Source organism: Ranitomeya variabilis, chromosome 5 (assembly GCF_051348905.1).
Source record: "Ranitomeya variabilis isolate aRanVar5 chromosome 5, aRanVar5.hap1, whole genome shotgun sequence".
Taxonomy (NCBI): domain Eukaryota; kingdom Metazoa; phylum Chordata; class Amphibia; order Anura; family Dendrobatidae; genus Ranitomeya; species Ranitomeya variabilis.
The window spans coordinates 642670641-642695944 of NC_135236.1; the positions used below are offsets into that span (position 1 = coordinate 642670641).

Below are 25304 nucleotides of genomic sequence, written 5' to 3' on the forward strand. Positions count from 1 at the left end.
GGGTGAAATTGGAGTTAACCCTTTCACCCGATCTGCAGGGACGCGATCTTTCCATGACGCCACATAGGCGTCATGGGTCGGATTGGCACCGACTTTCATGACGCCTATGTGGCGTCATGGGTCGGGAAGGGGTTAATGATTATACACAGCATTATTGGCGGGCATTACCTTGGCGGCGGGCAAATGCGAGAGTCTCTCCGCTCTCAGGATGACGCGCCGGCCTCGGTGACGTCATTAAGTCGCGCGAGCGTTCCAGGCTCCCGCATGTGTTATTCCGTGACTGCGCATCGCTGCGCATTGCCGGGGAACAAAACAAAGGGGGCACCATAGTTTGGGGAACTTTCCCCGCGGCACACCCGACCATGTGTCGCGGCACACTAGTGTGCCACGGAACACTGGTTGAAAATCACTGGTCTAAATAATCGCAAAGAAAAAAAAAATGTGTGAACATGCGCCAGCCAATCGGAAGTCAGCAAATGACAACTGTGAGATAGTCACAGGGGACATATAGCAGTGACATCATGCGTTACCCATAGCAGGCACGCCGAAATCAGCTGCCGGCTACTGTGCTGGCTGTAGAAGAGGACGCCGCATGTTGTGGGTGAGGGGCCAAGGTGAAAAGACTTGTAAGAAAAGAGTTAAGAGAACAGAGGCAGAATTTGGACCATTATTACAGGATGGGTCCAGGACGGAAGACATTACTGGATGGGAATGGAGATATATTATCAGGATGGGGGACATTACTAATGGAAGGGGTCCAAGGATGGGGGATATTATACCAGGAAGGGGCCAAAGATGGGGACATTATACCAGGAAGAGGCACAGGATGGGGACATTATACCAGGAAGGAGCCAAAGATGGGGACATTATACCCGGAAGAGGCACAGGATGGGGACATTATACCAGGAAGAGGCACAGGATGGGGACATTATACCAGGAAGGGGCACAGGGTGAGATCATTATACCAGGAAGAGGCACAGGATGGGGATGTTATACCAGGAAGGGGCACAGGAAGGGGACAGTATACCAGAAAGGGGCACAGGATGGGGACATTATACCAGGAAGAAGCACAGGATGGGAACATTATACCAGGAAGAGGCACAGGATGGGGACATTATACCAGGAAGGGGCACAGGGTGAGATCATTATACCAGGAAGTAGCACAGGATGGGGACATTATACCAGGAAGAGGCACAGGATGGGGATGTTAGACCAGGAAGGGGACAGTATACCAGAAAGGGGCACAGGATAGGGACATTTTACCAGGAAGGGGCCAAAGATGGGGACATTATACCAGGAAGAGGCACCGGATGGTGACATTATGCCAGGAAGGGGCACCGGATGGGGACATTATACCAGGAGGGGGCACACGATGGGAACATTATACCAGGAGGGGGCATCGGATGGTGACATTATACCAGGAGGGGGCACCGGATGGTGACATTATACCAGGAGGGGGCACCGGATGGTGACATTATACCAGTAGGGGGCACCGGATGGTGACATTATACCAGTAGGGGGCACCGGATGGTGACATTATACCAGGAGGGGGCACCGGATGGTGACATTATACCAGGAGGGAGCACACAATGGGTGGCATTAGTACAAGCTGTGGTAATTATTTATTATGGGGGGGGGGGGCACATATCTATAAGATTTAGAACGCTACAAGGGCCCATACATCGGACTGACACGTAGGTGGGGCCCCCATCAGCCCCTAGTTACACCGCTGCCTGTGATCATCCCCACTGGTCGGAGTTACACCTTTTTTCCTCACATTGCAGTATACATAAAACTTGCTGCAGTTTTCCAACAAGGGAGAAGAAACTAAAGTAATAAAAGTCAGAAAAGCAGCGGTGAGGTCAGCAGCGATTCCAGGGATCAGCAGCGATTCCAGGGATCAGCAGCGATTCCAGGCACTGTCACGTCAGGGTCCTCAGTCCTGTGCAGCTCAGGCCCCTCCGTGGGCAGAGGAGACTGTCAGGAACACGCTCTGACCCCACTCTCACAGGAGCGCCGTGATAAGCGCGCCCCCGCCGCCTCACACCGCCACACGCCGCGGCCTTTGCTCCGCCGCCCGGTGACGCGCGCTCGTGCGATGCTTCAATGAATGGATTATTTTTAGGCCTCATTTACTATTTTACTTCCTCTTTCCTCAACACCCAGCAGCAGCCGACCCCTCCCCGCAGCCAATCAGCGTGCTCCCTCTTCAACCCCCGCCAACCAATCCTAGCGGTCCACGAGAGAAGGTCCTGGAAGGTCTCCGCCCCTCAAAAGATTGGCGGCTGCTTTAACCAATGATATTTCGATATGTCTCATTAGTCTCGCCCACAACGCGTTGAGTAACCAATAGTAAACCGAGTAACAGGCGTGACCAGTGTGGCTGTTCGCAGAGGCTGTGTCTTAGCTTTTAGTACGTGACTCCTCCCCTTCTGCTTCACTCCCGGCAGGACACGTGACGGAGCGGTCGGTGCAGCGGCGGCAGCTGGCGGGTGACTGGAGAGGGAGGGAGAACTGTGTACCGGCGGTGAGTGCTGCGGAGGGAGAGGGCACAGTGCGGCTGCCGCACCCAGGGAGTGCGATGTGGCGAGGCCTGGGCCGCCTGTACACCGGCTGTCAGGGCCATGACACTAGGCCTCACATACACAGGACTGCCCATTCATCCTCACAGCCCTGACAGGCCGTAAACCAAGCCCGACTGCACGACACTGCTCGCCCATAGACCTATATGTGTGCATTATGGACTATTCTACATCACTGCTGCCCCTTGGAGCCTCATTGCTGGGCTGCTAAATAATATCGTTGGGTAATGTTGGACCCCGTGACCAACGGTATCGGACCACCCGTGTGTGTGTGTGTATAGCTATATTATACAGTCTGCCTCTTTAAAAGGCGGTGCTATCTATTCATTAGCCACACCTACCTTATAATGAGTTTTCTGTAGCTTTCACCTTAAATTCCCCAATTGATCCCCTCCTTGTCACCAGTGTTTGCACCCCTCCCCCATGTTTAGTGACCCCCCCCCTTCCAAAATAATTGTCTTTAGCGGGTGCCTTTACATGGAGGGGCTCCACAATGACTTGCAAACCCCCCACGGTCAGTTAAGTGTTCTTTATTCCCCCTCCCCAGGTCTGGTCGCTGTTCCCAGTGTCTGTTGTTGTCCACAGCGCTGCTGCCAATCTGAGACCTCCCCCAATGGCTCCGCCTGCTTTGACAGCACGATCCTCTCAGTCACTGATTGGCTGCAGTGCTGTCAGACCTGTGGAGGGTGACGGAAGCACGGTTTGTTCACTTAAAAAAAAAAAAAGTAAACTTAAGCTGGAAGATGGCAGGTGATTCCTGATGAGGGGTGCTACAGCGCCATGTTGGTTTTGACACTTTAGACTAAGTGCTCCTGTGGAGCGGGCGCTCCGCCTCAGTCGGCAGGGCCAGGAGTGACTGGTATGACTGGAGTGACTGGGCAGCACGGTGGCGCAGTGGTTAGCACAGCAGCCTTGCAGCGCTGGAGTCCTGGGTTCAAGCCCCACTAAGGACAACATCTGCAAAGAGTTTGTATGTTCTCTCCGTGTTTGCGTGGGTTTCCTCTGGGCACTCCGGTTTCCTCCCACATTCCAAAGACATATTTTTTATATAAAAATAAAGATTATTATTATTATTATTATTATGAATGAAGGAGCTTCAGGAATAGTATAGAAATGCTGAAAATCACTTTGCTTTCTGTATCTGCAGGTGTAAATGATGCTGATCTAGGTGACTTGTCACTTACAGGTGAACTGTAGGTGGCGTCGCGTGTGTATATGCATATGTGTCCATCCTGAGGAGACGGGAGATATCCTGCGCCTCTCAGACATCACTTGAGGCATCTGTTAGATAACGGCATCCTGCTATCTGCACACACGGTGGCCGCCCCTGACGGTGGCCGCCCCTGACGGTGGCCGCCCCTGACGGTGGCCGCCCCTGACGGTGGCCGCCCCTGACGGTGGCCGCCCCTGACGGTGGCCGCCCCTGTGATCCCCCTCTCCTTGCTGACTCATTTCTGTTTGCAAGATTCAAAAGTACCAGCGTGAAACGCGTGTCCCAGTGATACTGTGCAGGCACATGCCTGACGTCTACAGGGAGGGCAGAATGACCTGTGTAGATCAGGCAGAGTCTTCCTCACTGTTTCCTGGCATAACGATGGGACACGAGTAGCTATGGTGGCCCGGAAGTCCATGGGGTGATGAGGGTTGTAATATTGCAGTAACTGGATGGAGAAATGTGCACAGTGTGATTATACTTGTGCAATTTGCTTACTTGCAGTTATGCGGCCCACCACAAATTTTACACCAACTGGGGACTGAATTTGACAAGTGGGGCCCCAGTTCCAGGCCCTTTGTCAGTGCTGGGCAAAAATGGCATGAGAATGCAAAGTATCACACAATTTTAACGCAGCTTTGCACCAAAATTTTACATGACTTTTTTTCAAAGATTTTTATGCTCAGATTCTGGGTTAAAAGCAATGATGAATCGGGGCCATAGTGTCTGCAGGTCTTGCTGCTTAGATCGGACAGCCCTTTAAATACTATGAAGGCTTAAAAGGGAACTTGTCAGGTCCCCATGTCTGAAGAATTTAAAGGGGTTGTCCACTTTTCAGACTACCCCATCTGAATTCCTGTGATAACCTCTATACTGGCCTCTGATGCCGTAGAGGTTCCAGCGATGTCTGTCTGTACTGGCTCTCCCAGGGCCCGTATGGCACTGTTATGGGATTTTTGTGGGAAGTCAGTGCTGGCTTCACTCCTATGGAAACACCAAGGCTTCCAGAGGACGTGAGAGCTGCTGCATCTCTCCTAGCCTTGGTCAATTATGTTCCTATGAGAGCAGAACAAAGCCAGTTCTGATTGACCGCAAAATCACATAACAATGTCATATGGACCCCCTGATAGCCAGTGGTAAGAATGCTGGAACAGCACTGAAGGTGTGTATAGATGAGGATTCAGAGTAGTGGACAACCCCTTTAACTTTTCTCTGCAGTGTCCCATGTGCTAACTATGCCGCACTAGTCCAGTGGGCGGTCTCCTCCCATAACTTTCAAAATGGTGATCACTGCATTCCTGTGGCTAGTGCCAAAGTAGGATCTTACCCCATGTAAACCTTGAAGAAAACTTAGGCATTCAGGTAAATGCTGTAAGAAGATAATTTTGTGTGCAGGCAATCCAAAAACATATGATGTTTCGGTCTCATAATGATCTTCATCAGTCAGATTGCAGTGTGTAAAAGGGTACAGGTAATAACGAACGATCCGGATCAGCAGCAAGTGCTGCAGCAGTGTGAGACGCCTCCTCCAGACCACTCCTGTATAAAAAGTACAGGCGACACAGTTGATTCTTCCAAAACAATTGCAGCGCAATAAAGTTACAGAGAACTTGTTAGAATAATGAAATCTGCATCCATTTCTCTATAGTAACGGTTGGGGACTTGGAAAAACTGCAAATAAATAAATTTAAAAAAAAACCGCTATCCTCCTTCAAAAAGCAGATTGAGTGCTTCTTCTCCAGCGGTCCCTCCAGGCTTCACTAGCATGTGACCCCTGCTGCCAGTCATGAGCCACTGGCTGCTTTGTGCTTTACGACCGGCATCAATACTAGTATTGCAGCATGTAAGCACTGCAGTCATGTGCACTACTCCCTGGGCAGCGTGCACAAGGCCACGTCATAGATCTGCCCATAGGCAATAATTGTGCATGCTCTGTCACACCATAGGCACCATAAGGGGGCGCCGTTACTCATGGTGGACCCTGGGCTTACTGCATACATATTGGAGTCTTTTTAGCCTCATGGGCTCCGCGCAGTGCTCTGTAAGCTGAGGGCAGACGTTTCTCATCACCACCTGGACATACATCTTCTGCGCCATGATCCCCTTTCACATACACTATTTTCCAGAGTTTTTCCTGTAATCCTATTAGTGGGCGCTTGAAGTCGACCCATCATTTGCTTGTTACGTCTCTGATTTTTATTTTTTTCATTCGTATTAACTGCCAATCTTTGGAACTTCATCCACTTTTGGGAAAGTTAGAATCAAACTTTGATTTCCAAGGTCGATGGGGTCATGTGAGAGCTCTAGGGGCTTAGACCGCCATCTGTCCTGCTCTGCCCGGTAACCTCGACTTACCGACACGGGTCACTGGGCAGATCATAACCAGATAATGGTGAAGTATCGGCAAATACTGAGCTTTGTAGTTTCCTTCTTGCACTGATCTGTGAGTTGTATCAATGTTGCAGAACCTCCAGTATTGATGTATCCTGACATAAGGGTTCATTTACGTGGTGGATGCTGGGAGGACGGCCACGGTTGGAGCAAGAATGTGACAGCAAGAATTATTCTTGTTCAGTTTTTTTTTTTTTTTTAGTTTTCCCTAGACATAAGCAGGCTCTGGAGCAGTCAGTCACTTATCTCCCCTTGCGTTAGTGAAATATGTCATTTTTGGGATGTGGGGTGTTGTACTGACAGTGAGCTGAATGGTTATTATCATGTGTATGGCTACCTTTACCAGCATTCATTCCCTGCCTTTAGGGTCCTGCCTGCAGCTGCTCTTATCATGCCCCCAGCAGCACCACATATACTCATGCTGACATCTGTCTTATTGAGGAAGCCATTGAATATTGGGCTTTAATGGGTTTTTGATCTTGTGCAGATGCAGGGGATTCTGCCGCCTGTATCTTCCATCACTTTGATGCTGTAAGGGTAAATGACCATGTGGGTTAATCATAGCACTATTGCCATCTTGTGGACACAATCTGCTGCCCTCCAAATTTTTTCTCATTCATAGCCAATGGGGGGAGGGGAAGGGCTTCAGGTCAGCTGCTGGCGTCAAGGAAAAGCCAACTGACACACAACATAGCATTTAGTGGGACCTGTTACTGTGAAGCTTCCTGCACCTTTAAAGCCTATCGGTCACATGAATACTCTGTTATATGTAAGTGCAGTTTATGCCAGGCTCTCGTATGCACTCTAGTCCAAAAGGCAAAGCGTTTGGCTCCTATACTTCCAGACCACTTGATCTTGATGTGATAATTGGACAATCTACAAATCATTTTTTTTTTAAATACTGTAATTGTCTTCTGAAAATTCACGCCAAAGTGTCGGCCACTAGCTGTCTCCCTTCTGTGTAATTCGCGGTCCACTGCCTTCTGTCATGTGTGACCAGTTTCTAGATGCAGGGACCCTGTAGACAGGATGCATATAGTCAGGGGGAGTCTTTCTCAGGCCAAGCATGCTATTGGACAGTGGCAGGAGCAATGCATGCTGGGAAGCAAGGGAGAGTAAGTTCCAGCTCCTATAGTGCTGGCAGAATATTGATGGAGAGGAACTGCTCTCTCAAAACGAGTAAATTGCAAGATACATAGCTTAAGTATAGGGGATTGTTCCTGGACATATTAGACTGGTATGTGTGCCAAAAGTTTTAGCAACTAGTGGTGGATAAAGACAACAAGACCATACTTTTCTATAGATTTTTCTTGCATGCCCTGCTGTACATATTAGTCAGCCCAGGTTGCATGTGTATGGATCAGATTCGGGAGCTATGCCCGCTCCGTACATAGCAGATGACTGTTACCACCTAGCCAGCATCAGACGCCACTGCTGTTGCTTATTTAAAGCGCCACTTCTAATCGAAGCTCCCTGACTGTCGTCTTAGGCTACTTTCACACTAGCGTTTTTTGCATTACGTCGCAATGCGTCGTTTTGGCGAAAAAACGCATCCTGCTAAAGTGCTTGCAGGATGCGTTTTTTCACCATTGACTAACATTAGCGACGCATTTGCGATGCATTGCCACACGTGCGACGGTTGTGGCGGACCGTCGGCTGCAAAAAACGTTACATGTAGCATTTTTTTGCTGCCGACGGACCACCATTTCCGACCGTGCATGCGCGGCCGGAACTCCGCCCCCACCTCCCCGCACCTCACAATGGGGCGGAGGATGCACTGGAAAAATGCATCCGCTGCCCCCGTTGTGCGGCGTATACAACGCTAGCGTCGGTACGTCGGCCCGACACACTGCGACGGGCCGAGTACGACGCTAGTGTGAAAGTAGCCTTACCCGCTGCTGTCTTCACCTTTTTTATCGACACCGCTGCGGTCCTGCGACGCCAACTTGTGCCCTTAACTTCTGACTGGCTGCAAGTCAGAGGTAACTCACAGGTGCTCAATGTGCATGAAAACTTGCACAGATCCATCTTACAGACAAATCAAAGTTGCAGGTCTTAGTACATGATATGGTAAATTAGATGGCGGAAAAACAACTAATTCAACAAAAAAAAATCCCTTGTATGGATATATTGGCAGGAAAATCAAAGGAAGAAGGGGAGAGAAAAATAAAAGTGCAAAAAAAATTAAAATCATCTGATCCGAAAGGGGTTAGATATACATAGGTAGGAGTGTACTATGCCTCTACCTTGTGCCAGTCATTACACTGGTTACCCATCCACTACAGAGTCCAGTACAAACTTATTACCCTCATCCACAAAGCACTCCATGGCGCTCCCCCACATTTAGCACATTGACCGATGGGGTTTATTGGAGTCATTCACACCTCTTAGAATCCATGTTCCGATTACTAAACTTACCTGTATTGGTCGATCAGACTCGGCCATTCAAGTCCATGAAAAACGCAAGACATGTTTTCCATCGGTTTTCCTCCATTTTTCGTACACTTTTTAACTAATTTATTGCTAAGTGACAATGGGAAAAAACAATAGAAGTTACCTCCTCCATTATTATTATTTTTTTTTTTTTTGAAGAACTGGTGAGGGGCAAAAAGAACAAATGCAAAACATGACAAATGTGGGGAAAAAACTGTCAGTTTTAGGTGGATGTAAAAATGTAGGCGGCCGAGTGGATGTAGCCGAGCAGCAAGCAGAGATGGAGGGATTGATACAGAAAATGTATTTAGAAATTGTAGGAATTATCATTATTCGGAGGAGACCCTTTATTTGCTAAATAAACAAACTATAGTAAAATCTACGGGACGAGGGGCCCATAGACCACCACAATATGAGAAGCGCCTCTCTGTCTGCCAGTTCTCACTGTAAATTGCTGTTTTGCACATGGGTGATGAGTTGACTAGTAGTGACGCACTTGCCTGATTCCTTGAAATTTTTCAGCTTCATCTTTTTTCCCCTTGTTTTTCCATTATAGGGCTTTTTTTTTTTTTTTTTTTTTTTTTTTTTTTAAATCAAGATGCTTGTTGGCGATTCATTATTTCCCACTTTTTATAAATTGGCAACATTTTTGCTCAAATGTATACATCATATATGTGTGCGTGTGAGATATACATATATATAGAATTTAAAAAAAAAAGCAAATGGGAATTAGGCCCTATGTGATTGGACCCTTAGTGACATTGATGAGCAGTAAATGTCCTGCAGCCACTAACTACATGATTTATATTTGCCAATTGTTACAGGTAGGAACCCACGTTTATTCCAAGGTATGTGTGTGAGATATTTAAATGCGCTGTCTCATCAGACGTACCCCTTTAATGTGGGAGCTGCTGAGACCCACAGAGAAAAGAGGAAAGGCACAATGCAAAGTTATAAGAAACGACGCCCCAGAATTGCTTTATTACGGGTAAACCATGGAAGCGGGAAAGGCTTCTTGATGACCATAAGTATTTACAATTCCAGGTCTAAATGATGATTAATTTATGGTTCCGATACGTGAAGCATGCGATTTCCAGTACAAGCTTCATGTCTTGCGTCGGTCACAGATTGGATCTAAGTGCTCATACAACGGCTATAGCTGAATGAGGCCTCTGTGTTCTCCAGACAGTTATTTATTAACTTAGGAAGCCATTAAAGGTCTCTGGTCTTCAGGGTGAATCTGCCGAAGGCTCATCGGTATCACTGCTCCTCGCTGGGGCTCTGTGTGCCAGGGTAATGTTTGGAGAGAAGATGACTGTTTGCTTATTCTCCCTTCAATCCCCATGGACAAACACTCTCATGGGCCGGGCGTGCATGTTCATTTCTACAAGGGGATAGACCGACAATGGGTGGGCTATCTGGTCTGGTCAGACCCCTCATACATTGATACGGGGGTCTGCAACCTGCAGCGCTCCAGCTGTTGTGACCACTTCCCTCCATACACTGGAGCTACTCACAGCGGGTTGGACCCCCAGCCTTCTTCGAATTGATAATGTATCATACGGATCAATCCTCAGTGGTGGAAAACCCCTTTAAAGGAAGCATCCACCAGGGGCCGTGTTGGTCAGGATTGGTGATGAATGTGCTGCCTGCAAAACAGGTTCTTCGGGATTATCCTGCAGAAAGAAGAAGCCAAAGCTGCGATTACTGATGGGCGACAATTAGGCTAAATACCCACAGTGCGTCTTTACGCTTTGGTACTTTGAATTTACAGCCGCACATATGCACAAATTAAAAAAATATATATATATTTTTTTTTATATATATTTTTATATATATATATATATATATATATATATATATATATATATATATATATACACACACACACACACACACACACACACACACACACACACACACACACACACACACACACACACACACACACACACACACACACACACACACACACACACTCTTTTTATTTATTTTTTTTCAGCTTTGCTTTTTGTTTTTGGAAGGTTGACCTTACAACTTCCTGGGAGCTCAGTAATTTTAGCTGTTAAAACCCTATTGATCGTTCCATGCAGATTACATGCCGTTTTTATTGCACTTCCACAGTGGAAATACAATTTTAAAAAAAACCACTGCAGTGTCTTAACATGTGATTTAAGCCTAGCGGGAATATTTGCAAATAAAACACGTTTACCACAAGAGAAATGGACGTGCTGCGGATGTCAAAATTGCACCACCGGTCAATTTCTGCATTAAAGTAAAGAAAAAAATAAAAAGCACTGTGTGCATGAGAATTATGGAAATCCCATATGCAGAAATACAGCACATACACACCATGGGAGCTAAGCCGACGTCTAACTTTAGTTTCTCAATAGTTTTCTTGCGACACCTTTCCTTCTCATAACGAAGAATGAGTTTAACGTAAAGTAATGGAAATCTGCAAATACAGTCATATGGATCATTTTTAAGCCCGTCACCCACCCTGACGCCATGCCGGTATGGTTGCTGTTAGGCATGGCCATCAGCAATCGAAGCGTTGATGGCAGGCAATACAGCACTCACTGTGACCTCGTCTTTTTAATTAGTGCTGGTTCTATGGTATCTGGTGCATAGGCAATGGCTATGAGAAATAGAAAAATGATCGGCCCTTGGCGTCCGCGGTGTCTGAGCTGGATGATAAGACAGCAAGCACAGTGCTCACTAGTGGTCAGTGAAGGTATAACGCTCCAACTGATGCACTAGTTTGGGGGCCCCTCTTACACACATGGATACACTTCCATAGGGCAGAGTGAACTGAGAAATAAGCTGTTTCATCTGGAGTGATGTATAACCAGGCGCTCACCTAAAGCTGCTGCCGCTTTATTTGTAATATGTCTGCTTTTCTCTGCTCCTGTACTGATCATTAATTCTCATTTCTCGGGTGAAATCTGTTTTCAGTGAGCACGGATTTCCCCATTCCTCAGATAGCTGACAGTTGGTGCGCATGAACTTCTATGGAGATGTGTAACTGTGGGCTCCGGAGCATGTCTGTCGGCCTGTAGAACACCTCCTATCTCAGTAATGGGATGTCTGCTGTCTCTGGGTACAGATTGGACTGATTTTACACATGAGATGAGTGAAAATCAGTCCAGAAAGAGAGAAGCAGAGTTCTCTGATTAGATATATTTCAAAGTGTCTCTTGTTCATGTGTACTATTGATTTATACAATTAAAATGACTGTTATGTACTGCGTGTTTCTCCTGATTGGCATTGGATTTCATTTATTTATTTTTTTTAGATCATGGATCTGAAGTGGCTTTTTTGCCTGACCTTCCTGCTTCTTGGTGTCGTGCTGATAAAGGCCCATGATGGACATCACCATGGACACCACCATGGTCACCACCACCATGACCACCACCACCATGACCACGATCATGATCATGACCACGACGATGGACTTGATATAGAAGATGACATCGATGATCTCCTTGATGATGCCGAAGATCCAACACCAGAAACCAGCGCTTCACCCCCTGCTCCTAAGGTTTGTGTATTCCCTGAGCCTGAAATTTACTGTTTTGAATACAAAAGTCCATTATGAAACAAGTGCAGGCTTAGACAATGCGATCAGCTGATAAATTACTCTACAGACCTGCAATCCCGTAATGGTTTATCTGACACTAGAAAAAAATAACTTTCTTAAAAATTAAATTTTTTCTTAACTTTAAGATCTGCATTTGCTCAGGACACGGCACCTCTCTCGTCTGCGGCTGTGCCTGGTACTGCATCTCAGCTCTTAGTAAATGGTGTTGATCTCAACATACAGACATAGCACTGAGGGTTTTTTTTAAACGGGCTGAAATATTGTATTGTCTTATCTTTTGGCTTCCAAATTCTTCTTTCATCTTTTATTATTTTTAGGTTACTTACAAAGCGCCCGTCCCAAATGGTGATGTCTATGTCGCGGAGTCATTTGACAAGGGAACATTGGAGGGGTAAGAAATGCAATCTTCTTTGTTTCCTGTTATAAACTGTTGAGAAGTAATCCTTAAAAGCCCCTCTCTCTTCATAGGTGGGTTCTGTCCAAGGCGAAGAAGGATGACACAGATGATGAGATTGCCAAATATGATGGTAGGATCTTCTCAGATGTCCTAAATTGTCAGTTTCTGATGGCCCAAACTCAGCACTTGCATTAAAATTAATGGTGGCCATATCTTCAATTAGTAAATTGGTGGTTCTGTGCTTACTGAGAACTTTGAACGCCCTCTTTATTGTCTGTATATGTACTTCCCTTTTAATTTAACCCTTTAAAGATCACCGATATGCCTTTTAATGGCGACCGTTAAGAGTACTTATTCCTCAGCGCCGCTTTTTTATAGAGCCCCCAGTGTCGGAAATTCTCCGGGGTCTCAGCTACCGGGGGTTGCTGAGACCCCCAGAGAACATGATTTGGGTCGGTTTTTACTGACCCCAGTGTTGCGATCACCGTTATTCACGGAATAACGGTGACCTAAAAAAAGTCAAATTTCCCATTTAATTTCTCTCTCCTCTGATATGATCTAGCACGTCAGAGGAGAGAGAAAAGGGGTCCCCTGAGCCCCCCTCCCCCCGGTACCTCCGGTGTCCCTGGACTCTCCTGGATTCTCCGGTCCTGTCCACCGGCTTTCTGCGTTTTCTTCCTTTTCTTGGCAGTGCACCCGCCAAGATCTGTCGGCCGGCACCTGACAACAGTAGGACATTTTTCCTATTGGTACATTTTGATCAGATCACTGTGATTAGATCAGATCACTGTGATCAAAATAAATAAATAGTAAATCAAACTCCCCTTTATCACCCCCTTAGTTGGATATAAATAATAAAAAAAAAATGTATTTCCATTTTTTCATTAGGGTTGGGTTAGTGTAGGGTTGGGCTGGGGGTGGGGGTTAGTGTAGGGTTGGGCTGGGGTTAGGTGTGTTGGAGTTAAAGTAGGAGTTAGAATCGGGGTGTTCTACTGTTTAGGTACATCAGGGGGTCTCCAAACGCGACATGTGCCCACCATTGATTCCAGCCAATTTTGCATTCAAAAAGTCAAACGGTGCTCCCTCCCTCTGTTCTGAGCCCTGCCATGCGCCCAAACAGTCGCTTTTCCCCACATACGAGGTATCTGAGTACTACGGAGAAATTGCACAACAAATTTTGTTGTCCATTTTCTCTTGATACCCTTGAGAAAATAAAAAAAAAAAATTTGGTTCCAAAGCAAGGTTTTTGTGAAAAAAGTAGAATGTGGTTTCCCTTCCACAATTGTGCTGATGTAAAGTAGACATGTGGGAAATGTTGTTTATTAACTAGTTTGTGTGACACCACTCTCTGATTTAAGGGTACAAAAATTAAAAGTTTGAAAATTGTGAAATTTTCAATTTTTTTTCCAATTTTCCGATTTTTCATAAATGCAAGCTATATTGAAGAAATTTTACCACTAACGTGAAGTACAATATGTCACGAAAAAAACAGAATGACCGGGATCCGTTGACGCGTTCCAGAGCTATAACCTCATAAAGGGACAGTGGTCAGAATTGTAAAAAATTGGCTCCGTCACTAAGGGGTTAAGCGGAAAGTTACCATAACTCCTCATTGCATTCTCTGCCTCTCCTACAGCTGGTCACATGCCGCACATTATTGATGTGACCGCTGCTGCTAATTGCTGGCCTCAGTTGTCACATGTCATACATGCCGGCTACATTACTGAGGCCATGTAGCCTATGTATGGGAGGCCATTGCTGCAGGAGCACCAGATCATTGGTTGGACACTGGGGGATTTGAAGGATAATTTGTTTTGCATGAAGGATGACTTATGTTTTGCATTGCCTATTTGCACCGCTCTTGAAAATCCTAGACCTTTTAAAGAGGAACCAATCATTTATTTTCATTATGGTCGATTTTGAAATGCCTGGAGCACGATAGTAGGATTCAGCTCAAAACACACAAGGGGTATTTCTGTCTCAGTAAGTAAGGCTTAAAGGGGTTGTCCAGAACTTAACATTGACCCATTGGGTCAGAAATGTCTGACAGTGGGACTGTGACACTGTTTTTTGGTACTGTAACTCCGTTCTGATTGAAGTGACTGGGAGCAGAGCTGCAGTACCTAAGAACGGCCAGTACATGGAGTCTGCAACTCTCAAGGTCAGATGTGCACATTGTACACAGAACAGCACCAAACAGCTTATCAGTGGCTGTGATTGGCCTACATTTATTATTATTATTTATATAGCACCATTGATTCCATGGTACATGAGAAGGGGTTACATACAAATTACAGATATCACTTACAGTAAGCAAACTAACAATTACAGACTGATACAGAGGGGCGAGGACCCTGCCCTTGCGGGCTTACATTCTAGAGACATGAAGGATAATGTCAGGTCAGCGAGGGTCCGACGCTCAGCACTGCTGCCAGTCAGGGCGTCACTGGGCTGTCACTCATTCTTTATACTGCTCCATATTTTTAACTGTGACTGTACTTGGCTTTTCAGCTTATTCCTTTCCACTAAAACAGACACAGCTGCTCTACCCCTTCACACGGGATCAATAGGGACCCCCGCCAATAACCCGCTTCCTGATTGATGGCACCCAATGTAAGATTCCATGACAGACAGACGTCCTAATAGGACACAGTAACTGGGCGAGATGTGCAGGAGCGTCCCACAGAGGACAATTGTCAGGATTTGCTCTACTTATAAGCTGCTCCTGTCCCCATTCTGTAGCATGAACCTTTATGATGGAGGAGCATGAATGTATTGTGTAGGTAATGCATGACTGTGCAATGTACAAGAAGCCGTGGAGTCACTGCTGACATTTTCTGATATTATTTAGGCAAGTGGGAAGTGTCTGAGATGAAGGAGACGAAGCTCCCCGGGGACAAAGGACTAGTGCTCGCATCACGCGCCAAACATCATGCAATTGCCATCAAGCTTAAAAAGCCATTCGTCTTCGATAAGAAGCCTCTGATTGTGCAGTAAGTGCAGCGGTTTTGTGTCCCCTGAGAGGGGCGTGTATGCTAAAGACTCGGGTCACGTTCAAGTTTACTGATGAGAAAAACTAAGTGCACCCTCTTTGAATTTTATGACTTTACGTATCAGAACATAACTTATCTGGTCCTTGGAAGTTATTTAAAAAGAGATATATACAATCTCATGTGAGAAATTAATGTCATTAGTTAACAAAAATTAGGCCAAAATATTCAAGCAGTGTGTGTAAATTTAAGTACAACCCCTTTGGTAGCTTGTAGACCCACCTTTTAACAGAAATAACTTGAAAGAATAGTGTTTGGTTTTCAATCTGGAGGAATTTTGGCCCATTCTTCTTCACAACGCTGTTTTTAAAGGGGTTGTCTGGCCTTGGTGTACAAAGCTGCAGTCAGTCACTCTGAACTGCAGACTTGTGAATCCTCGCACCGCGTGCACTATCCAAACAAGCCATACTTGTTTTGTCTTTGTTTCTAATGGTACTGTCACGAACATAAACATTTCCCATGCTAACTGAGGCCTTTAGAGTCTGAGCTGTAGCTCTTGGGTTTTTTGCAATTTCTCTGTGAACATTGCAAAGTGAATTTGCAGGGACCTCAACTCCTGGGAAGATTCTCAAATATCTTGACTGTTGGAGGTTGTATTTTCCTTATTGCAAAACCTAAGGATCAGGTTTGGTTTTTTTTTTGTCCTATGTAAAACTAGAATTTAAAGGGAACCTGTCACCCCCAAAATGGCTGGGGAGGTAAGCTCACCGGCATCAGGGGCTTATCTACAGCATTCTGTAATGCTGTAGATAAGCCCCGATGTTACCTGAAAGAGGAGAAAAAGAGGTTAGATTATACTCACCCAGGGGCGGTCCCGGTGCGGTCTGGTCAAATGGGTGTCTCCGGTCCGCTCCGGTGCCTCCCATCTTCATTCCATGACGTCCTCTTCGGGGCTTTACGCCGCGGCTCCGGCGCAGGCGTACTTTGTCTGCCCTGTTGAGGGCAGAGCAAAGTACTGCAGTGCGCAGGCACCGGAAAGGTCAGAGAGGCCTGGCGCCTGCGCACTGCAGTACTTTGCTCTGCCCTGAACAGGGCAGACAAAGTACGCCTGCGCCGGAGCCGCGGCGTAAAGCCCCGAAGAGGACGTCATGGAATGAAGATAGGAGGCGCCGGAGCGGACCGGAGACACCCATCTGACCTGACCGCACCGGGACCGCCCCTGGGTGAGTATAATCGTCTTTTTCTCCTCTTTCAGGTAACATCGGGGGCTTATCTACAGCATTACAGAATGCTGTAGATAAGCCCCTGATGCCGGTGAGCTTACCTCACCAGCCATTTTGGGGGTGACCGGTTCCCTTTAAAGTCGGGTGTAGTTAGTTCTTCTCTTGACTGTATTTATCACCTGAATGCAAGGAGACTGCTTACAAATAACAGTGATGGTTACCAAAATAATCAGTGAAGATTTCAATCATAAATCCCGTTATTGGTATGATTAATAAGTAACTAAAGTTTCAACTTTTTTTTTAACCATTTTGTCCAGCATATGAAGTGATAATTTTTTGCACATGACTTTATTTATGGATTTGACTTAATTCTTGTAAATAAACAGAAAGTGGCTTCTAAACCCCTGCGTATCCTTAGTCTTCTGGCCAGCTATTAGGATGGGATCAGAGGTCTGGTATCAAAGTAACTATGTACTTGGAGTAAGAGTTTTGGCAGTCGAGGGGGTGGCAGCTTATCCTCATGTTCGCTCCTGAGCAAACTGGTGGGTTGATGTGTATAAGTAACTTAGCAGAACTGGACTCTGCTTCCTGCACTGTTATCAACCCAATCCCTTATTGTCTCCAGAGCTACTGAGCGGAGCCTGCGCTCCTGCCACGCTGCTGTGCTGGCTTCTCTGACCTACAGTACTGTCTCATTCCAATGCTAGTATCATATATATAATTGTCTAAGGGGTACTTCCGTCTTTCTGTCTGCAACTTCCGTCACGGAAATCCTGCGTCGCTGATTGGTCTTGCCAGCTGCCTGTCATGGCTGCCGCGACCAATCCGCGACGGGCACAGTCCAATTAGTCCCTCCCTACTCCCCTGCAGTCACTGCCCAGCGCCTGCATACTTCCCTCCAGTCACCGCAAACACAGGGTTAATACCAGCGGTAACGGACCGCGTTATGGCGCGGGTAATGCACTCCGTTACCGCTGCTATTAACCCTGTGTGTCCCCAACTTTTTACTATTGATGCTCCCTATGCGGCATCAATAGTAAAAAGATATAATAAAAATAATTTAAAGAAAAACTGCTATTCTCACCTTCCGTCGTCGGACGATGCGCTCGCTCCCGCCGCCATCTTCCGTTCCCAGAGATGAATTGCGAAATTACCCAGAAGACTTAGCGGTCTCGTGAGACCGCTAAGTCTTCTGGGTAATATCACAATGCATCCTGGGAATGGAAGATGGCGGCAGCCGCGTGCGCATTGCCGGGACTTCGCTGGATCCCTGCGGGTGAGTATATAACTATTTTTTATTTTAATTATTTTTTTTAACAGGGATATGGTGCCCACACTGCTATATACTGCGTGGGCTGTGTTAGATAACTGCGTGGGCTGTGTTAAGGCTGAGTCACACATAACGATATCGTTAACGATATCGTTGCAACGTCACGCTTTTGGTGACGTAGCAACGATCCCGCTAACGATCTCGTTATGTGTGACAGCGACCAACGATCAGGCCCCTGCTGGGAGATCGTTGGTCGATGGGAATGATCAGGACCTTTTTTTGGTCGCTGATCACCTGCTGTCATCGCTGGATCGGTGTGTGTGATGCCGATCCAGCAATGTGTTCACTTGTAACCAGGGTAACTATCGGGTTACTAAGCGCAGGGCGTCCACAGGGTTGACTGTGCACCTCTGTTCTCTGCTTTACGGCCGGCGCTGACACATTCAGTGCAGGGAAGCTCTCGGCAGCAGCGCGTGCATTACCAGCGCTCCTGCCGAAAGCAGTTTTAACCCTGTGGACGCCGGGGGACGTGACAGACATTAGAATGTGAGTATGTACTGTTTTTTTTTTTTTACTTTTACAATGGTAACCAGGGTAAATATCTGGTTAATTGTGCACATGTAATCCCTTTAAAACTTAGCTTTTAATATAATAATAATTATAAAACCCTGACCCAAAGCAAACCTTGGTTTAATACCATATAAAATAAAATCTCTCGATTTGTTAAATATCTGGTTACTAAGCAGCGGCCCTGCACTTAGTAACCCGATGTTTACCCTGGTTACCCGGGTGCTGCAGGGGGACTTCGGCATCGTTGAAGACAGTTTCAACGATGCCGAAGTCGTTCCCCTGATCATTGGTTGCTGGAGAGAGCGGTCTGTGTGACAGCTCCCCAGCGACCACACAACGACCAGGTCGTATCGCTGGTCGTGATCGTTGGTAAGTCGTTTAGTGTAACGGTACCTTTAGATAACTGCGTGGGCTTTGTTAGATAACTGCGTGGGCTGCTCTACATACTATGTGGGCTGTGTTATATACTGCGTGGCTGCTACAGGTCCTTCTCAAAAAATTAGCATATAGTGTTAAATTTCATTATTTACCATAATGTAATGATTACAATTAAACTTTCATATATTATAGATTCATTATCCACCAACTGAAATTTGTCAGGTCTTTTATTGTTTTAATACTGATGATTTTGGCATACAACTCCTGATAACCCAAAAAACCTGTCTCAATAAATTAGCATATTTCACCCGTCCAATCAAATAAAAGTGTTTTTTAATAACAAACAAAAAAACCATCAAATAATAATGTTCAGTTATGCACTCAATACTTGGTCGGGAATCCTTTGGCAGAAATGACTGCTTCAATGCGGCGTGGCATGGAGGCAATCAGCCTGTGACACTGCTGAGATGTTATGGAGGCCCAGGATGCTTCAATAGCGGCCTTAAGCTCATCCAGAGTGTTGGGTCTTGCGTCTCTCAACTTTCTCTTCACAATATCCCACAGATTCTCTATGGGGTTCAGGTCAGGAGAGTTGGCAGGCCAATTGAGCACAGTAATACCATGGTCAGTAAACCATTTACCAGTGGTTTTGGCACTGTGAGCAGGTGCCAGGTCGTGCTGAAAAATGAAATCTTCATCTCCATAAAGCATTTCAGCCGATGGAAGCATGAAGTGCTCCAAAATCTCCTGATAGCTAGCTGCATTGACCCTGCCCTTGATGAAACACAGTGGACCAACACCAGCAGCTGACATGGCACCCCACACCATCACTGACTGTGGGTACTTGACACTGGACTTCAGGCATTTTGGCATTTCCTTCTCCCCAGTCTTCCTCCAGACTCTGGCACCTTGATTTCCGAATGACATGCAAAATTTGCTTTCATCAGAAAAAAGTACTTGGGACCACTTAGCAACAGTCCAGTGCTGCTTCTCTGTAGCCCAGGTCAGGCGCTTCTGCCGCTGTTTATGGTTCAAAAGTGGCTTTACCTGGGGAATGCGGCACCTGTAGCCCATTTCCTGCACACCCCTGTGCACGGTGGCTCTGGATGTTTCCACACCAGACTCAGTCCACTGCTTCCTCAGGTTCCCCAAGGTCTGGAATCGGTCCTTCTCCACAATCTTCCTCAGGGTCCGGTCACCTCTTCTCGTTGTACAGCGTTTTCTGCCACATTGTTTCCTTCCAACAGACTTACCATTGAGGTGCCTTGATACAGCACTCTGGGAACAGCCTATTTGTTGAGAAATTTCTTTTTGGGTCTTACCCTCTTACTTGAGGGTGTCAGTGATGGCCTTCTTGACATCTGTCAGGTCGCTAGTCTTACCCATGATGGGGGTTTTGAGTAATGAACCAGGCAGGGAGTTTTTAAAAGCCTCAGGTATCTTTTGCATGTGTTTAGAGTTAATTAGTTGATTCAGAAGATTAGGGTAATAGGTCGTTTAGAGAACCTTTTCTTGATATGCTAATTTATTGAGACAGGTTTTTTGGGTTATCAGGAGTTGTAGGCCAAAATCATCAGTATTAAAACAATAAAAGACCTGACAAATTTCAGTTGGTGGATAATGAATCTATAATATATGAAAGTTTAATTGTAATCATTACATTATGGTAAATAATGAAATTTAACACTATATGCTAATTTTTTGAGAAGGACCTGTATATACTGTTTGGGCTGTATTAACACATCGTGTTCTACAATATGTATGTATGTATGTATGTATGTATATAGCAGCCACACAGTATATAGCACAGGCCACGTAGTATATAGGAGCCATGTAGTATATAGCAGACCAATACTACATGGCCTGTGCTATATACTGTGTGGCTGCTACATACATACATACATACATACATACATACATACATACATACATACATACATACATACATACATACATACATACATACATACATACATACATACATACATACATACATATTCTAGAATACCCGATGCGTTAGAATCGGGCCACCATCTAGTTTTTTATAATTACCCTCAATGAACTGATCTTTACCACCCTCTGAGTACTGTAGTGGATGCATTGGACTTGCTTCCACAAGCACCCTGTTCTCGCGATGCCCCACTGTAATATATATTATGTTGAGGGGAAAAAGTATTTAAAAAAATATGCAAATGTAACAATTAAGAGTAATTAAACTTTCATGTTCAGTCGCTGTCACACGTCTTAGATCGGCCTCACTCATCCAACACTCATGGGCTGATTACGGACTGCGATGTCTAGATAGGACGCAGCCAGAAGTTTTATAGCCTCATGTTTCTGTCAATAGTTTAAAATATGTGCACTGCATTTGCAGTCCTCTGCTGACGCTCGTTTATCCAGTGAGCGCATTAAAGCACATCGCATGGATTCCTTTAATTTTTATACTATAAAAGTTAAAAAAAAGTCTGTCCCCAATTAAAATCCATTTTAACATCTGTTCCCCTTTTTCTGTAACAATTATTTTAATATATCTGACACGGGGTTCTTTGGGGGATGAGGCAAGTAAGTGATTTGGATTGGCTGCGGCTTTTTTTGTATCTATATATTTTTTTTAATTTATTTCCCATATTGTGTTCCCCATTAAAGGGAACCTGTCACCCCAAAAATAGATGAGCTAAGCCCACTGGCATCAGGGGCTTATCTACAACATTCTGTAATGCTGTAGATAAGCCCCCAATGTATCCTGAAAGATGAGAAAGAGGTTAGATTATACTCACCCAGGGGCGGTCCCATCGCGGTCCGGTCCGATGGGCGGTTCGAGGCCTCCCATCTTCTTACAATGACGTCCTCTTCTTGTCTTCACGCTGCGGCGCAGGCGTACTTTGTCTGTCCTGTTGAGGGCAGACAAAGTACGCCGGAGCCGCAGCATGAAGACAATAAGAGGATGTCATCGTAAGAAGGTGGGAGGCCCCGGACCGCGACGTCCAACGGACCCGGACCGCAGCGGGACCGCCCCTTAGTGAGTATAATATAACCTGTTTTTCTCAGCATACAGGTTACATCGGGGGCTTATCCACAGCATTACAGAATGCTGTAGATAAGCCCCTGATGCCGGTGGCCGCAGTTCATCTTCGATTTTTGGGGTGACAGGTTCCTTTTAAGTCATAAAAGACCTGTGGGGCATTTCAACACTTACCGTAATTTAATTTTTTTTAATAGAATTTCCCCTGTAACTGGGACTGGTATATTGGCTTTAGTTACAGTTGAAAGGAAGCCTCCTGCCTGCAAAGCAGAACTGACTGGGTCTCCGAAGACCCTTGAACTCCTGCTCTTTCTCTACATGGAGCAATTGCATAACCACTGGGTCTGGAGGAGGAAGCATTGGTAGGGTTTAATATTACTGTGTACACAGCACTTGTTTTGTGCGATGTCTGCCATGATCAGGAAGGCAGAGACGGTAATAAACTGTCTCTGCCTTCTCGGAGTAGTCCAGCTGTGTCTGGACAGGCAGCTGCTGCACAATCTCTTGCCCCGGCTCTACTATGCAGTGATTTAGGGCACAGAGCGTCAGGATGTTTATAATCTATAGGCGGTCTGCAAGCGGCTAAACAACCCGAATCTCTTACAAGATACTGGTTCTTCATACAAGAAATGCTCTTAGAGACAGACACGTATGGGTGAATAATCAGTACTGGCAATGAGCAAGAACTGTTTAGCAGCCACTGTCCTACACATGGGTATCTGGTATGGCTGTTAGACCCCGTCATGTTCACAGGCTTTTTAATTGGTCAGAAATAAATTGGACGCCCAAACCAAATGGTTTATTCGGTCATCCGGTACAATCTCTTCTGTGTTACTACAGTCGATGTTTCTGCTTTTTCAGGTATGAAGTGAATTTTCAGAGTGGAATAGAGTGTGGAGGAGCCTATGTAAAACTGCTGTCCAAGACCTCCGATCACAGCCTTGTAAGTGCCTCTTAAAGGGGTTTCCAGGATTAGAATAATGCATAGTGGGGGAGTCATTAAAGTCAGATCAGTATCCCGCTGAAGTGAATGGAACAAAGCTGCGATGCCCGTCAACGCTGCTCCCACGTCGATGGCAGTCTGCAACGTTTAAACATGGAAAAGGCCCTGGCACGTGATGAGATCCATGTCTCCTTTAGAAAGCTTTTCAGATGAGCTTCAACAAACCAATACTAAAGACCTATCCTAATAATTCATCAATAGTCTAAAGTTAGAAGATCCCTTTAAATAAATGCATGTTACCGAATAACTTGGACATGTTGTTTTTGTTTGTTTGTGGAAGCATCGAAACTGAAAGATCTCTATTTTTCTGTCAGGATCAGTTCCAGGATAAGACGCCTTACACCATAATGTTTGGTCCCGACAAGTGCGGCGAAGATTATAAGCTGCACTTTATCTTCCGTCACAAAAACCCCAAGACTGGAGAGTATGAAGAGAAGCATGCGAAGAAGCCAGACGCTGACCTGAAGTCCTTCTTCACAGATAAGAAGACGCATCTTTACACCTTAGGTAAGCGATTCTGACATTTTCTTATTATAGATGGGATGAACACATTTTTTTGGTCACGGTATTAACATAAGAGGCTCGTATGTCATATAAATAGTACGTAGACCGAAAATGTCCCATAGACTACAGTGAGGATAGGTGCACACGTGCATGGCGACCTGTCCATCTCGTCTACTCCATACTGGAGTGCTAGGAAGAGCTTCCTAGATCCCCACTATGCCAATATATAGGATCCCAGAAAAGGATACACCGGCCGCCCCTAGTACATATGTTTCCTGCTCTGGATTATGTCTCAGTTCTCTAATAGAAAATACCCGTGTGCAGCCTCAGACAAGCATGGCACCATATTTTTTGGGCCACACTATAAGGCTGTATGGGCCACAGATTGCACCGTGGTCACAATTGTAAAAATTGCCCCCTTTAAAATTACCAGCCCATAGTTTAAACATCCATTCCTACTCTGCAGTGAAGTTCCTAGGCATCACTGCACTGTCGCACAGCTACATGTGACTGTAGGTCCCCATAGAGAAGGCAGAGATGGTTTATTACCGTCTCTGCCTTCCCTGGCACTGTGTACACTGTAATAGGAAGCCCTGACTGCACGGCCTCCTCCATACAGTGGTCATGTGATCGCTGGGTCATTGGGGAGAGAGACAGCTCTGCTGTGCATCCAGGAGGCTAATATACCAGTTACCAGGGAAATACAATTAAAGTATTGAAATATCCCAAACCCAAAGTTTTTATGACCTTATGAGGCACAATATGTGAAAGAAGAAAAAATAAAACGTTAATTTCACGGTAAATCCAAACTTGTTCTACTAGCCCTGCCCCCATAGAAAAGTAAAAAATGACACAAAAATTAAGCCTCGTGTCAAGGAAAAAATGATGCACAAAATTAGGCTGCCATCACACTAGCAGTATTTGGTCAGTATTTTACATCCGTATTTGTAAGCCAAAACCAGGAGTGGAACAAATAGAGGAAAAGTATAATAGAAACATATGCACCACTTCTGCATTTATCACCCACTCCTGGTTTTGGCTTACATATACTGATGTAAAATACTGACCAAATACTGATAGTGTGACAGCAGCCTTACTTGGAATAATCGAATGATAATTTTTACAGCTCTTTAAACCAACACTTAAGAGAAAAAAAACAAGAATGGTCGGTGAGGGGAGTAAATGGCCCAGTCTTGAACTGGTTAACATATAAAGTAGCATCGTTCAGCAGTTTCCTCCTGAAGTAAATCTCTGATGTATCCTGAAAGCACTGTGTGAATGGATCCTAATACACATGGCCACATAATCATTCACTTCCATGGGGAAACCAGCTAGCCACCCCCCTAGAGGAGATAGATGACTCCTGTCTGCGCGTGTCATGTCCTGTGGGTAAACCAGAAGTAGTAAAGGAAATATCCCCTTAATGGTTTAGCACTACACGCCGTTTGTGATGCAAAGACTTAACTTGGTCTCTTCTTTTCTATGCAGTTTTGAATCCAGACAACTCTTTTGAAATCCTGGTGGACCAAAATGTTGTAAACAGCGGCAACCTACTCAATGATGTGAATCCCCCCGTCAACCCACCCAGTGAAATTGAGGATCCTGATGACCGGAAACCTGAAGATTGGGATGAGAAACCAAAAATACCTGATCCTGATGCTGTGAAGCCTGATGACTGGTAAATGATGACAATACACACATGATGGCACTGGGCCCTTTTTATTCTA

The 25304-nt window shown here is 45.5% G+C and overlaps 1 protein-coding gene across 1 annotated transcript in view; it reads left to right on the forward strand.

The window, feature by feature from the left end:
- The first annotated feature begins 2388 nt into the window (after positions 1–2388).
- Positions 2389–25304, forward strand: part of CANX (calnexin) — a 39485-nt gene continuing 16569 nt past the window's right edge. Inside the window, exons 1-8 of the mRNA XM_077266293.1 lie at positions 2389–2527; positions 11915–12160; positions 12538–12611; positions 12689–12747; positions 15469–15610; positions 22932–23013; positions 23388–23580; positions 25066–25255. Of these exons, the coding sequence (XP_077122408.1) occupies positions 11918–12160; positions 12538–12611; positions 12689–12747; positions 15469–15610; positions 22932–23013; positions 23388–23580; positions 25066–25255 (983 nt within the window). The 5' untranslated portion in view covers positions 2389–2527; positions 11915–11917. The remainder of the gene's footprint in view (positions 2528–11914; positions 12161–12537; positions 12612–12688; positions 12748–15468; positions 15611–22931; positions 23014–23387; positions 23581–25065; positions 25256–25304) is intronic.